Genomic DNA, 16,397 nt, shown 5'->3' on the forward strand with positions numbered 1-16,397 from the left:
CCTAGTTTTATAAACCTCTTCCAGTTTATGTAAAGCTGTATGACAAAAGACTCAAATGAAGATTTCATAAAATATTTATGTTTAGCACAACCTCTGATATACACACAAATATTTACACAAAGGTTTCCACTGTATGACAGTAAAGTATGTACAGATGTATACGTATAAAATATACACATTATTCTGCAGGTCTTGCCCTCATAAGTGCTGATCCCGCTTCCAAACCACTTCATGGCTAACACAAGTCTTATATACGTGCCGATCCACTGATACATCACTACGTCACAATGGAGACTCGCGGCGCGATGGGCGTTTCACAACTCCCATCTCTCTTGATGTCTCAGTTACGTGATCTAGGTTTCCGCAGGAAGTGACAGAGTCTGTGATGTCATTGTTACATGACCGTTCTTAGTGAAGTGCCTGTTCTTAGCCAGTCGAGACAGCTTTTTCCTATCAGTGTGTGTCCACGCGGAATGACAGCAGTTTTTCGGAGTGCATGCTGTTAAGGGTTCGCAAGTCTGGCAGTCGCAGCAGCAGTTTGGTGAACCGGGAAGTGTCGTTTGGAGTGTTTTTTAGAATAAGGGAGCGGAGGGCGCGTATCAAAGTCTCTTGCAGCTGCTCTACCAATGAACCGTTTTCCATTCCAGAGCGATCTGCAACAAAGGAAATTAAAAAAAATTAAATACACTGGAAGCAAACTCTGCATTTTTTTTTAAAAACAGTAACAGTATTTTTTTTATATTGATACAAGATTTTGCTGCACTAGGCTTTTCTATAATTTAGCATTAATAATATATTTTTTTTTTAAAAAGACCTTTCTGATTCAATCATCAGCTAGCCTATGGTTTTCTTAAACTGGCAAGACAATTCAAATATGGCACCATGTATGGGTGTGTTCTAAACACTGTGGGCCGGAATTTATCAAAACTGGAGCAGACAAAATCTGGAGCAGTCGCCTATGGCATCAATCAGCTTCTCTTTTCAATCTGTTCAGTTAAGTTTTGAAAATGAAAAGGTGGATGCCGATTGGTTGCCATGCACAGCTGCTTAAGATTTTTGTCTGCTCCAGTTTTGATAAATGCCCCTCTGTCTGCATACAGAACTCTCCAAAAAAAGTAAATGTCCACTCCTTTTTATAACACTGGGACTGATCATGAGCCGCAAGGCCACCCTCCTTTTTGGAGCAAAGTTGAAATAGTGGATATATAAGCTATGCTGAAAGATTGATGCATATGTGCGAGTTTAATGTGTCCAGAGATATACACATCACTCCTTAGCGCCTGCTTTTTCTTTTTTTATATAGCTCCCCACACCTGCTAATCACTCCATTGAACTCCTGCTAGTCTTTCTGGTAGTGAAACACAACTAGAAAAGTGAAGGTTGTCAAAGGATATTGCCACCAGCTAGAGTAGAGTACTATGAATACCAAAAACTTCTTTAAGGAAGGCAGAAGAAGAAAAATGTTTTTCATATTCCAGTAATATAGTAAATACTGACCTGCAGATACCAGTACAAGAGCAGTGAAGATGCCCAACTCCTCCTGACTCAGGTTGAGAGACGCTAACTTTTCACTGAAGTCAAACATCGAGCTGAGAAGCTCCCCCATGCCCATGGCTTGGAGTTCCGGTAGAGAGTATGTTGCTCCACTCAAGAACCTCAGAGAACGTTCCCGCACATCAAACAGAGTAGCAAACCGCACCATGAGGACCTAATATGTGAAACAAAAACAGAGGGACATGGAGATTAGAAACAGAAAAAGGCAGCAGAATGAGAGTATGTGGCGAGACTAGTTTAGAGGCAGGGGCTCCGACTATGTACACCCTAACCCTGGTTATGTCAGTATGCAACAACACAAAGGTCATACCTCTAATGTTACCCATGAGCCAGAAAATATAATTGCTCTTTCAAAGTAATGGAAAGCTGCAACAGATTTGGGACTATGTGCTTTTGTCTACAAACGTCTCTCTGATGGCACCTGGCCTGCACTGGGACAGCTAGGGAAATGGTACAATGGTATGTTTTCATGTACGTGAGGCAGTCATTGGAAGAGAACAATACATTTCTGATTTGACTACTCAATTACTTTCCATGTTATATTGATTTTACCAAGTATGCTTGTGCTAGTCTGTGTGATCAATTTTGAACTTCAGGAAATACAGCTTGCTAGATCTGAGCAGTTCTTATTATCCCATTATCTATGCTCTCCTTGTATAATTGGATGCATGAGACTTCCATATTGGAAAAAGAATTACTGAGCAATATGCCTACAGCCTAATTGCTCACCTCAAATGTACCAGCTTTTAGCAGGGTGACCTGGTCTTGTTGCGTTAGGTTCTGGAACCCAGGAATGTGACGTGCAAATTCCACCACCTCTCGTACAGCTGGGGTGAAACTGAGGGAGAACTCTTCCCAAACTTGCTGCACAGGGCGAAGGGGACCCCCACGGTGCTGAGCGTTCATTGGACAGGCCTGGAAAGAGGCATTAAGAAATTGTTAGCATTACCATGACCACTGAACCAATCTGCAATATACATGAGTATTTGCCAGTATAAGTCTGGTACTTCCAGAAACATTTTACAATTATAAAAATACAGTCTAGGTAAGACAAAGTGGAACAATAGTTAAAATAGACCCCCTTACACCCACCTTGCCCCCCAATGGTATAAAAGGGAACATTAATCCTGAAATCCATTTTAATTGAAACAATGCTCTGGGATACCATAATGGTGAGACATGTCACTGAATGCCTAGGCATTTAGTCACATGATGTCTGGCAAAGGTGAGAACTGTTAGGGTCAGCTGATCTTCTTGAGCAGAGATCTTGTGACCAAATAACTAGGCAAAAGAGCAGTTTCACTATGTGTAATAAAAATAAATGTGGTAGAAACAAGCTAATATATTGGTTAACCTTACCAGATGCACGCTGCGTCCGCCTCTGGAATCTCCACTGTCCTGTGTCCAACATGGAGGCGGTGGGTTGTTTGGCTGCTGCTCCCAAGATGTCGTCTTCCTGCTGACTTTTTCATTGGCATAGACAAAAATCTGTCGATGAGCTTGGGTCACTTGACCTATGACGTCATCAACGTGGTCTGGACTGGGGGAGCGGGGTGGTGTCAGTTGCTGGGGGTAGTGGGGGTAAACCTCTGGCATGGAAGGAGGTGAAGGACAGGAAGCTGGTGCCACATGGGGAGGAGAAGAAGGCCGAATCTGCTGGGGCTGAAGTGGGACAGGGCTCCTTCGCCCAAAATGCCCTCCAGTGATGTGGCTCATTGCACTGTGCATCTCAGCCAACATCCGCTGCTTCTCCCTCTTTGGGATGCGACCAAACCTCACAGCTGTAGGTCAAAAAAAGAAGATTTGTGTGTTAGCTCTCTGAGGATCATGCCATCTTGGGCTGTCCAAAACATAATGAGCCTCATTTATCAAAGTGTCTTAAAACATTCGTTTTTGTTACTTGCAAAAGCCAGACTATTCTTTCTATTTTCAAACATTCAAATAAAAGCTACAATAAATGTTCTACGATACACTGACCGCTATTCTTATTTAGACACTTTGTAAAATGAACCCGAACAGAAACATGTGCCACGCCACAGGAACTCACCATCTCTAGACATGCCCACTGAGAGACACTTGCGGAAGCGGCACTGCTGACAGCGGTTCCTATTAATGCGCACGATGGAGCAGGTCTCGTTCTTTAGACATTTCTTGTACTGAATATTCTGCTGAATGCTGCGCCGGAAAAATCCCTACAGGAGAGAAGGAACAGGGTGTTACACAGATAATTAACCATTGTTTTACCACTTAACAGATAAAAACACTTACTTCACATCATTTTCATGATACAAATCATGAGTGATCACACAATTAAATGTATATGTACATTCACAGCGCCACAGAGGGATGGAGACTGTCAAGAAGGAGCACCTGGGAGTCAATAATACTATCAATAACAGGCTGACAGATGCCATGGCCGTATACAAGCCCAAGCAGTTACATATGTACAGAGATGGACGCAGGCAGTTTGCATCCAGAGCCACTCATCCCTCACTGTACGCATGTAACCACTCAGACTTGAGTGCCATCTGTCAGCCTGTCATTCATTTGTACAGGCTGCTGACTATGGCTGTGCACAAACGCCTGTAACTCACAAACAGAAATGCACTCTTTTTTTTTTTGACAGTGTACAGCCCTCTGTGGCCGTGTGAATGAGGCCTAAAGATTCAAAATAATTTACTTAAAGAGAACATGTCTTTGGGTTCATTTAAGCTACACCTTTATTATATGATCTGCATATTAATCCCTAAATTTATGCGTGCAGTCTTTTAGGATAGATTTAAATGTGGCCTCCTATTTAGTCCGATAAGGACTCTGGAGCTTAGTTAGCAATTAAAGGTTTCTTGAAGCGTAACACTTGCTACCCGGTCAAATGCCAAACCAAATGCTGACAAGACATGTAGTATCCCTGCTAGTGAGTGTAAATAACAGCATAAGAGTTCTGTAAAGAACCATATGTACCAGAAACCCTTCAGCAAAGAGTTGAAGGTGCCAGTCAGAAGACTGATGTAATTATCAACCAACAATTCAATCAATGTCACATTGACCATCACTTTTCAACTTCAGAGTCAAACCTACCTTGCAGCCTTCGCAGGCATGTACACCATAGTGAAATCCAGAGGCTATGTCACCGCAGACTTTACACAGCAAGACCATGCCATTCAGCTCTGGAAAAGAGAGGAAACAGCCATAAGTACAGAAAATCATAGCATTATGTTAGGAGTCATGCATTCTGTGGCACTGGTCGCATGTCTAATATATATTACACAGATCTATAAACAGAATTCTGCTATTGTAAGCAGGAATGCATTGTCTTATGCACCTATACCCCGATATTCTCATCAAGCTCGAATACTGAAAAGGCGCAATAGCCATTTCTGTATGAAAATCACACCATTCGTTAGCTCTCTATGACCATTTACCAGGCGTTTGTTCATTAATCTAAATGTTTCTTGTGTTGGCCCCTCCCACTCTTCCACCACATGTCATAACTGAGTAGGCTTTACTCCTGCATGAACTCCTTCATTAGGTGGGCTTTGCTCCATGTAATGGAGCTGGTGGGTACGACACCATAGTGTTGTGGGACCTACTAGTACCAGTTTCTAATTTGCCTAGAAGCTGTTTTCGGGTTGCTCATTAGTTGTATTACAATCAAACTGTCAGAAACTTGAGCTATTCATATGATAAACAAAAGCATAAGCAGGACGTTACCCCTCAGTGTCCAAACTATCAGTAGATCTAGAGATTCAGTCAATTAGATATATGCAAATCTTAACTTTCCCTTTAAGAGAGATCTGACCCTGCCTCTTCCGATGTCTGAAGTTCCCTTTTGGTCCTTTATGTGATGGACAGCCTCACAAACCAATAAGAACGTTTGGTAAGATGAAGGATGCAGGTTTTAAGCGGTCATGATTTAAAAACAACATTCTGCTTTTTAATTTGACAGGTATTTGTTCTAATATATTGAAGGTTTACTTACTTGTAATGTTGCTGGAAGTTTTGCTTGGTGAAACTCTACTGCCATCATCTAGAGCGACATGAAGCCCCCCAGGAGACGAAGCCAGGCCGTAGCTTGATCGTGGAGAGGTCTCCCCTCCTGAGCAGGAGGAACTGGCACTGTAAGAGTTGGTTGGAGAGGGTGGCAGGTATGATGGATAGTGTGTGGCGCCAGCCTGAGGGCTCCCTGTTGAGCAGTCACTGTACAGAGACACAGGGCTGGTCCGACTTGGGGAGGAACCACTGGAACCAACATAGCTTATGACGCCCCCTAGGAAGACACAGATAGAACAAGGTAAGGATACAGACAAAATCCAGCCCATCACCTTGCAACATAAATGAGCAGACATTTTCACAACGTGCATGCAAGCTGTTAGTCAAAAGGAACCTCTATCACAACTGGACCACAAACTCATTTTGCTTTCTAATCAACCCTTATTCTCAGAAATATTGGTTCACAATGTGCTTCAATGTCACTTCCAGTCTTTTCAATTGATATATTGGATTATTATATCTGCTTCTAGTTGGCCTGGCATCGCCTCAAATAACATAATGCCATGTTGGTATCCTCCAGAGAGCAGAGCAGCTATAAATGGACAAATCTCAGCTAAGAGCATATTTAAATTCGTAGAATGCAAAAGGAAAGGATGTGCAGGAAATCACACAATCCAAACAGCAACAAGCTTTTAGAAGCCTGATCTTGCTACTCCGTAAAAGCCTTGTTGTGAAGGATTAGAACCACACCTAGCACAAGGATTCATTCACATGAATGTTACCAAGGCAAGAAACAAACCATTGCTTTATCTAACAGGACAGGTTTCCACCAGGGCATTGCTTTGCAAAGAAGTCTTGAATGTAGCAATTGAGACGCACTGACCTGCATATTGCCATTCAAGAATGTTTTTAAACAACGCATGGCATGTTAAAACACGTTCTATAGTGTGAATGAACCTTAAAGAATTTCAGTGTAGAATTTGCAGAGGTCATCTGCATTCTGGGTAACACATGCAGAGAGGAAAGGAGAGCAAAGGAACTCCCTTCCACCCACATGCCTGGAATGCACCCAGTTAATAGTTAGCTGCTCCAGCGACAGGTTATATTTGTAAACAGCTTAATTACATACATGATGCCAATAAAACCGGACAAGACGCCTACATAAAATATTTGATTGATGCATCCTGCAGGCATTAGCTGGGGACAAATTTATTCCAACAGATGCCAAGGTAAAGTAGGGAACCCTATCTTATATCTAAGCATTAAGAAGCTGCCGAGACAGATAGCCCTACTAATAATACCCAAACCAGGACGTGCTCAACTCTCCATTTTGTACAGTTATAGTTCATTTTTTCTAAATGTAATCCTTCCTTTCACATCTATGTCCCCACGAGGTGGCACTGCCACGACCATCAGCCAGGATACTGATGAGGTCACTGCAGACAATATGCCATTCTCCCTCGGCAAAGGAGGGTGACAATAAAATCTGCAGCAAGAAAAAGGTGGCCGTTTTAACTATAGAAACCGGGTTCCAGCTCTCGTTTTTCAAGCCTAGTTAAAAATAAGACAATGGATTGGTAGCTATGGGCAACACAGATCCATTTTCCCTGCAGCTTTTATACATTGGATCTCAGTGAAACCTGATAACTTGAGCGCATCGAGACTTTGTGCTATCGAAACATCACCGCATTTTGCAAAAGCTTCCATACCACCCGTTCATTTGCATTGCGTCTGTTAGGACAGTGTCATGTTTGCAACTATGTAGCAGGCATCTGGGGCAGATGTGTATCTCTGCTAACTTTTTCTGGCACTTTGTAGCTGCCGACCGAGTCACTAGAACTGCATATGTGGCATGTCTTTAAAGGCCCCTTCACACATTTCCATTCATTAGGGTACCCCATTAATTGTGAATGATCTGGCAGCAATTATAACCACATCTGCAGCACGTTCCTCAGCCTATAGTAGGTGCATTGTGGTGTACACTAGGGCAGATGTCTTGGAGACTAGTGTAAGGGCTCGTCTGTAGTCATCATGTTCTATACATATAGTATAGGACATGAGGATGTCAATGGTTGCAATAACAAACATGGCTGTCAACTAAAGTGCATTCAGCATGCATCAACATGTACTAAATGCAATTGTCAAGGGGTCAATTTAGCCTAAATCCTGCAGATAGTCACAGCCCCTGCTGCCTTTCCTTTAGTCTGGTTTAACATCCTGTCTGTTGCATGCTAAAGCATTTCAGTTGATGTGCGCTGGCATCCATTTTCTAAATGCACTATTTTTAGTGCATTGCTGCACAAGTTTTACGTTCACAGCAGGGGCAAAATACATTTGACGTCTTTCCTCAATGGGCCTTGCAGCATTGTGCTGCATCTAAATGCAGAATGTTCCATTTTCACAGAGCATGGACCAACAAGACACGGTGTGAATGGGCCCTTAATACTGCTGCAATATAGTAAAACCACTCATAATGCAGCAGGTTTTAGGACCATGCCCCATTCCCTTGGTTCGTGGTGTTCATAAAATATTAGTACAATTGTGGTTGCTGTGTCAGCAGCACTCTCTCAATCCCAATTTGAAAGCATTGCAGGGTCCTAAGCTATTAATATCGGACTCAATCGCAGTGGTCCTTCCTATAGTGGAGTATATTTAGGAAAGTGACGAGAAGCAATAGGCTTCTTTGCAAAATTACAAGACGGAGCTTCACAATTTGCTTCACATTGCTGTAACATAGGATGGTCACATCAGCACACTGCAATAGCTATTTTAGGATTCGAACATCTATTGCAAGAGCTTATTTTAGCATGGCTTGGTGAACCCAACACCTATCTACATCTCGGCTTGTCTGTCATACATTAGCAGCTGGTAAACACAGACATGACGACTACTCTTTTCTCTTCAGCAGAACAAGAAATGTCCATTGTGCATATCAACAGAAAAAAAAAAAACCTCTTTATTCATCAGTGTTTAATATACATGTAACCCAGCAGGCTTGTTACTGCCCATGGAGTCAATGAATGAGCTGATATTCATTGACAATAACTGATCTTTACTTCTCTGCTTGTGCCTAAGCAGCACCCTCCTCCTGATTCATAAATAAAACTTACATTTGTATCCTTATTGCTACACTGCCAAGTTGTGGACCACATCAAATGTAATACTGCAAGTCATTGTGGCTCAAAAATAGGAAACTAAATTTGCTTATCCAGAATCCTGTTATTTTTCTGGAAAAGAAGACGGCTGTTATGATGCAAGTAGCCAAATAAACCAATAAAAGGTGTTGGGGGAGGGGGGCAATATAGAGCTCTTGTATTTAATATGCATTGCATGTACATTTCTGATCACTTGTCACAGATCTAGAACTAAGGCTCAAATATATCCAAACTTGTCACTATACAGTGCTGACAGAGGGGATCTATTGACAACTTCCAGGAGGAACATTTTAGATTTTGTTTTTATTTTGCAGTGATCATCTGCTATGATAATAACGGTCAAACACAACTTGACGTTACTACATACACTCCTTAGGTCATATAAAAATGGTCTATTTGTAATCATAAATTAACTGGCTATGGGCAATAAATGGAGCACACCCTCTAGTGGATTGTCTACAGCAGGAGTATGCAACCTCGGCACTCCAGTTGTTGTAGAACTACAAGTCCCATGAGGCACTGCAAGACGGACAGCCATGGGCATGACTCCGAAGCAGAGGCATGATGGGATTTTTAGTTTCACCACAGCTGGAATGCCAAGGTTGCCTACCCGGAACACGTATATTGGAACTGGCTGGAGGTAGAGAGATGTAGCCATTGGGATCCCAGACCGCAAGGAAGACATCATGAAGGAATTGCACCATTCCCTAGTCCAGGCAACATTGAAAATCCACTGCTCTGTGAGCGAAGAGTTTGGCAACGTGTATTTCTCAGGGGTTCATTGAATTATATGTTGGAAGCACACCTTGTCTATAGTGGCATGGTAACCTAGTACTTGTAAATTCCCCACAGGGCACCTTCCTCTAGTCAAGCACCATGTAAAACATCTTCATTTTGGGTACAGCATGGAAGTGTTAAAGTCGCTGTCTGGGAGACAGGTTTCCCTTTACTTCCTGTCCAGTAGACTCAACGGGAAGTGAGAGGATATTTTTCCAATACAAGTGAAATCATTGACAGCTGTCAAGGAAACAAATGTCCCCGTTGGAAGATTTCCCTTCTCTAGCTGTGTTCCAGTTGCAAATTTTTATTATTTTAACTTTAATTTCCATTGACACTGTTAATCCTTGTGATTGAATGCACTGCCAGCACAGAACGGAGCGACCAGCTGTACGCAGCACGGCATTAAAGCCCACCTCTGTGCTGCCACATATATATGCGTACGGCTGCCAGAAACTCCTTCAATAAAGCAATGCAAACAACAACAAAAAATGCAAATTAATGTTGCCAACAGCAACCAGATTTCATTTCCTGAAGTTGCATCAGCTCTTGTTCACATTTCAATTGTTTGCTATACTAAAAGAAGGCCACAACAAGGCACTCTTATTCCTAAGTGTTGGAACAAATAGCAACCAATCAGAATTCATCTTGTATTATCCGACTACAGAAGAGAAACCGGTTGCTATAGGTTACTGCAATTAATAATGTATTAAAACTATAAAATGCATGGCTGTCTATAAATACTTCCACGCTCTTTAATTTATAATGGGGTATCTATGTCAAGGTCTTTCAGTTCAGATCCCGGTCTTATATAAAGCCTGTCCAGCCATATGTAATGAACACTAACTGTCTGACCTCAGGTTACTCATCGCCTCCTGCCTCACGCATACACTCCACGTGTTCCCACTGCACATGGACTGCCGAGTCACGCCCACCATGTCTGCCTGCGGCCAATCTTGGAATGCTGGCGGTGACAACTCCACCCTGACTTTTCTTAACACTCTCGCTGCTGGCTCATAATCCATACCGCACATGTATTTTTATTACACATTCATGTGCGTCGTATTAAGGCATCACTTTCAAGCAAATGGGCTGAAAAGGCACCAAAATGCCCAGCAAAGCAGACTTGCACTATTTCTGGCAATACAGTACTCCACAATGCAGGGTGGTGCGTTACCATACATTGTGGTGCGTTGCAAAGCATGTGCGTTGGAGCTTTGTTGCCTTTCAGCTCATTTCACAAAGCAAACATATCAGGTTAAGGGTCCTTATTTTCCAAAAGTGACCGTTACTTCCTGCAGAGTCCAATGTGACTTGAAAATGACAGTCACGTGGCTTCAATAAAAAGGTCCTTATCCTTGTCTTAAAGCTTTGTGAATTCAGCCTTTTGTGGAGGGGTGGGCAACTGCAGCCCTCCAGCTGTTGTGGAACTACAAGTCCCATGAGGCACTGACAGTTACAGGCATGACTCCCAGAGTCAGAGGCATGTTGGGCTTTGTAGTTATAGCACAGCTGGAGGTGCACACCCCTGCTTTAGTGCGTAGGGAAGCCAGTCAAAATGAATGGCAATGCAATGGACCGCAGTAGAAAAGTGTGAACCCAGCATCGCAGTGAGAGGGCCATTATGAAGCAATCATCCCCTAAAGTTTCTGTCTGGGGAATGCTTGAGCTGGGTAAAGAAGAACTCCGGGAACAATCGTTATTTGCCCTTGTACTGGGGTTCCCACCACACTGCAAGGGGTAAGTGCTCGTTTTGGTCTACGGAGGAAAAGTTATACACATCAGATCTGCCGAGCCAGCCGGCTGTGACAGCGCTCCCTCCATCTCCGCTGCAACGATGGTATGTCCCTCGGCGTCCTCACATCCTATACACTGTATATAGAACGTGATAACTCATGAACCTTAGAACGCTGCAGGATTAAGGAATCCCGACAACATAACATTGGGATATATTAAAAACTGAGAGCCGCTCTTCCAGATTAACTCAGAGTAAAGCCAAATACGTTTATATTCCCAGACTACCATATAGCACACTGCTTCCGACAGAGCCTTCTCCCACGGGTGTTTTGCTTTGTGCTGTATTCCCTTAAAAACCATGGCCAGACTACATTGGACCCCAGACAGCAGGCCATACTGGAAGCTGCGATTCCAAAACCTGTAGCTGCCTGTTTAGGAGTAGGGTGGAGATCAGCAGTATATGGGAGACAAACAAACAGTACAGCTCCATATTAGCGCTCATAAGAGAGTGACACGTGTGCATTTTCACACCTATTAACAGAAGTTAGGTGTCACGTGTCCACACAAACTGATACCTTTCAGTGTAAGGTAAGAGGTTAATCAAGCAAACCAGAAGCCTTGACCAAGGTGAGCTGCGTCCCACCACAACGTCGGCCACACAATAAATTACCCAATCCTACGGCCAAAGACCTGTGTGCAAATATTTGGCACACGTCCACCTAGCTTGAAGTGTGTGTGTGTGTGTAATATATATATATACACACACACACACAAATACATACATATACTTTATTATTATATTTTTTTCTTTATATACACACACACACCTATATATTTCATGTAATATACATCTATATTAGGGCAGACAACTGAATGAGAATCCAAGAGCCAGTCTGTCTAATCCAGCAGCATTATATTTAGCTCCATTGACACCAACTACAGAAAACCTCAAAAGTGAGGCACCTACTGTCATTTTTAAAAAGGAGCACTGGTGACCTGGCTTCTGAAAATTTGTCCAGCCCTGTAATATATTTCCTATACACATGTTCCACTTCAGCAAAGCTGGTAACAAAAAAATATAGAATAAACAGGTTTAAAAAATATAATAAAATAACCCAACATCATACAATCCCAGATCCAGGTCTCCAGAAGCACAATAGACACCAATTAGTACAAACATCAGGTCAGTCTAAATAATATACCGGTTTAAAATCTCAGGAATAATATTTCCTTTTAAAATTTGTTTTTTTTTCCTCCATATAAATATTTACTTAAAATAAATGTATATCTTCAGCTGTCAAGCATTACAGTATGGTATCTATATAACTTCTTAGCCAGTAAGTGATTGCTGATCATAATGTTGGGATCCTCAATGAATAACACCCCCTCCCCCACAGCACCAGCTTACCTGTGTTATTACTGCAGTCCATAGTTGTCATGGCTGAAATTCCCAGATCATTCACAGCAAGCCTTGTAATGTTACACTGCAGTCCTGGTGTCCTTTATATACCCCCTGGGTGTACAGATCCAATGTAGTAATTCCTTTTACACGGGTAATTGGTGGCAAATGTAGCAGATTTTGCCAGCAGCTGCTGCATTGGTGAAGGCAAAAAAACAAATCTCTTGTCACCCTGTAGCTTAAATGTCAATATTGGAAGCGTTGTCCTCAGCAGAGGTGACAGAGGATGTGATGTCCTCCGCAAAATGTAAAATAAAAGACGAAATGGAACAGTTGTGATGAGGCTTGCAACCTGCAATAGATCACACCCTCATCTACATTCATTTCTAGTGATCCTTGAAGACTGAAAAATTCCTTTACAGCTAAAAGCTACCCCAAAAAATGCCAATGCACCGAATGGCTACAAAAAACACCGATCGGTAACGCGACTGTAGTGTGAAGATGATAACGCACCTTATTGCATTGCTGCTCACTCTGCGGTGTCTCCTGTCAAAACAAGTACAGTGCTGCAGCTACCCTGCCTTTGCCCAGGGAAGAGAGAGCTCAGTATAGACACGTCCTGGCTCTCCACCCTCCTTGCTCTGCAATGCTCTCCCTCACACCTCCTGCTTGCTTTAGCCAGCTTGACACTGCTCACTGCAGCAATGCGCCTGCGCAATAGCGGCCGTCCTCCCCGGGCCCGGCACGCGGCACTAAAGCAAGGACCACGTGACCCCAGGGAGAGCCTCGTGCCCCAGTGACACACTTTCTTCAGCAGCCCGGCACTGCGCATGCGCTGCTGGCTCTGCGGCCAGGAGAGTCGGCTAGACTTTTTTTTTTACGCTGGGATCGGCTGAGGGAGGCGCACGTGATTCCTTGTCACACTGAGATTCAGCTTTTCATATAGATACTGCAATGGTTTTATGTGCTGCTAGGGCAGAGCCAAATCGCTGAATCAAAATGTATCACCCAGAAAACAAATATGTATTATATTTGTACTGTTTCTTCTGGTGTTATGCCTATCTTTGTTTTGCAGCAAATGGATTCCAGCACTTCCACTAGTATGGTGACAACTAGGGTTGCCACCTTTTCTTCCAGTGAAACCCGAACACTCTAGCGATGCATGGATTTTTGGGGGGGAGAATGAGTCGTGGCTTTATTCATATGTAAATAGCGCCACCCATTAATATGTAAACATCACAGTCAAGGCTATTTTCAGTTGGGTGCCAGTAGCCCCTATTTTACTTTTTGTTGCCCTTGTCTGCCTGACATTTTGTGTCCGGGTTTCAGCTGTCATGAAACCCGGACACAGCATTCAAAACCCGGACTGTCCAGGTGAATCCTGGACAGGTGGCAACCCTAGTGACAACGCTCTTTTTTTGCATTGTATGAAGCGTTGTCACACGTATGTTTGCACCGCCCAAGAGAAATACAAGTGAACATGTCAATGCACAGTGTGCAGTCACATCCTGCGCTAAACGTATAAAATAAATTGTGAGCTGATAAATGTACTTTATTGCAGAGAAGACATCATGCTATGCCTCTCCTGCAATAACACAAAGGTACCTGCCCGTTTACAACATAATCTCAGCTCATCCTCTATGCCAAGATGAATGAACACCCATGCACATGTGGAGTTTAGTGTAATATTCTCAGCACACCTCTATGCCAAGATGAATGAACACCTGTGCACATGTGGAGTTTAGTGTAATATTCTCAGCACACCTCTATGCCAAGATGAATGAACCCCTGTGCACATGTGCAGATTAGTGTAATATGCTCTGCTCACCTCTATGCCGGGATGAATGAACTCCTGTGCACATGTGCAGATTAGTGTAATATGCTCTGCTCACCTCTATGCCAGGATGAATGAACTCCTGTGCACATGTGCAGATTAGTGTAATATGCTCTGCTCACCTCTATGCCGGGATGAATGAACTCTTGTGCACATGTGCAGATTAGTGTAATATGCTCTGCTCACCTCTATGCCGGGATGAATGAACTCCTGTGCACATGTGCAGATTAGTGTAATATGCTCTGCTCACATCTATGCCAGGATGAATGAACCCCTGTGCACATGTGCAGATTAGTGTAATATGCTCTGCTCACCTCTATGCCGGGATGAATGAACTCTTGTGCACATGTGCAGATTAGTGTAATATGCTCTGCTCACCTCTATGCCGGGATGAATGAACTCCTGTGCACATGTGCAGATTAGTGTAATATTCTCTGCTCACCTCTATGCCAGGATGAATGAACTCCAGTGCAAATGTGCAGATTAGTGTAATATTGTCAGCACACCTCTATGCCAGGATGAATGAACTCCTGTGCACATGTGCAGATTAGTGTAATATGCTCTGCTCACCTCTATGCCGGGATGAATGAACTCCAGGCTGTGCACATGTGGAGTTTAGTGTAATATGCTCTGCTCACCTCTATGCCGGGATGAATGAACTCCAGGCTGTGCACATGTGGAGTTTAGTGTAATATTGTCAGCACACCTCTATGCCGGGATGAATTAACTCCTGTGCAAGTGTGCAGACTAGTGTAATATTCTCAGCAGACCTCTATGTCGGGATGAATGAACTCCTGTGCACATGTGCAGCTCAGTGTAATATTCTCAATACACCTCTATGCCGGGATGAATGAACTCCAGTGCAAATGTGCAGAATGCAGATTAGTGTAATATTGTCAGCACACCTCTATGCCGGGGTGAATGAATTCCTGTTCACATGTGCAGCTTAATGTAACATTCTTTGCTCACCTCTATGCCAGGAGGAATGAACTCCTGTTCACATGTGCAGATTAGTGTAACATTCTCAGCTCACCTCTATGCCGGGATGAATGGACGCCTGTGCACATTGTTCTTATTATTATACAGGATGTATATAGCGCCAACAGTTTGCGCAGCGCTTTACAATATAAGGAAGACATTACAATCACAATACAATTCAAGACAAGATGAGTGTAATATTCTCAGCACACCTCTATGCCGGGATGAATGAACCCCTGTGCACATGTACAGCTTAATGTAACATTCTCTGCTCACCTCTATGCCAGGATGAATGAACCCCTGTGCACATGTGCAGCTTAATGTAACATTCTCAGCACACCTCTATGCCGGGATGAATGAATGCCGTGCACATGTGCAGCTCAGTGTAATATTCTCTGCTCGCATCTATGCCGGAATGAATGAACACCCGTGCACATGCGCAGCTCATTCTAACATATTCCACACAACTCTGTCCCAGGATGAATGAACTACCATGCACATGCCTGGGACTTATGTCATTCGCCGCTGGCCAATTAAATCAGCCAAAGACCCGGCACCCAGAAGTAGCCAAGGAGAAGATGTTGGTGCCGGCGAGGGAGCGAGGGGAGGTGATTTAAGTTTCACTTTTAGTAATCGACAGGAAACCACAAACGGGCATGGGTTTTATAGTCCCGAAGTGTCTCTGCACTCGCACGAACACAGGCAGAAAGGTCAGTGGCGCTGGGGATGTGTACATCACTGGGAACAAAAACCCTCAAAAAGCGATTCAGGATAAAAAGAGGTAAAAAATGGCGATCCTGCCCAGGTAATGTGATCTGAGACTATAGTACGGCCTCGCTCACACCAAGTGCATTGATCTGCATTAAACCAAGCAGGTTAGGGACACCGAAAACCAACAATTGTGCCCTGTTCACACCATACAAGTGCATTGAGGAAAGATGCAGACATGCTGTATTGTTATGCAGTGCACAAA

General features: G+C 43.3%; 1 protein-coding gene across 1 annotated transcript; it reads right to left on the reverse strand.

Annotated features, from left to right (window-relative positions):
- Positions 1–415: 415 nt before the first annotated feature.
- On the reverse strand, positions 416–12,919 carry NR1D1 (nuclear receptor subfamily 1 group D member 1). Its single transcript, XM_018566430.1, has 8 exons — positions 12,622–12,919; positions 5,534–5,821; positions 4,633–4,721; positions 3,602–3,746; positions 2,914–3,335; positions 2,284–2,469; positions 1,498–1,708; positions 416–653 (listed from the first exon to the last, which is right to left on the reverse strand). Exons 1-8 carry the CDS (start codon positions 12,650–12,652, stop codon positions 454–456), a joined length of 1,572 nt encoding a protein of 523 aa, XP_018421932.1. The 5' UTR covers positions 12,653–12,919; the 3' UTR covers positions 416–453.
- Positions 12,920–16,397: the final 3,478 nt, after the last annotated feature.

The sequence above is a fragment of the Nanorana parkeri genome, unplaced genomic scaffold, assembly GCF_000935625.1.
Source record: "Nanorana parkeri isolate BGI_ZX_2015 unplaced genomic scaffold, ASM93562v1 scaffold948, whole genome shotgun sequence".
NCBI lineage: Eukaryota > Metazoa > Chordata > Amphibia > Anura > Dicroglossidae > Nanorana > Nanorana parkeri.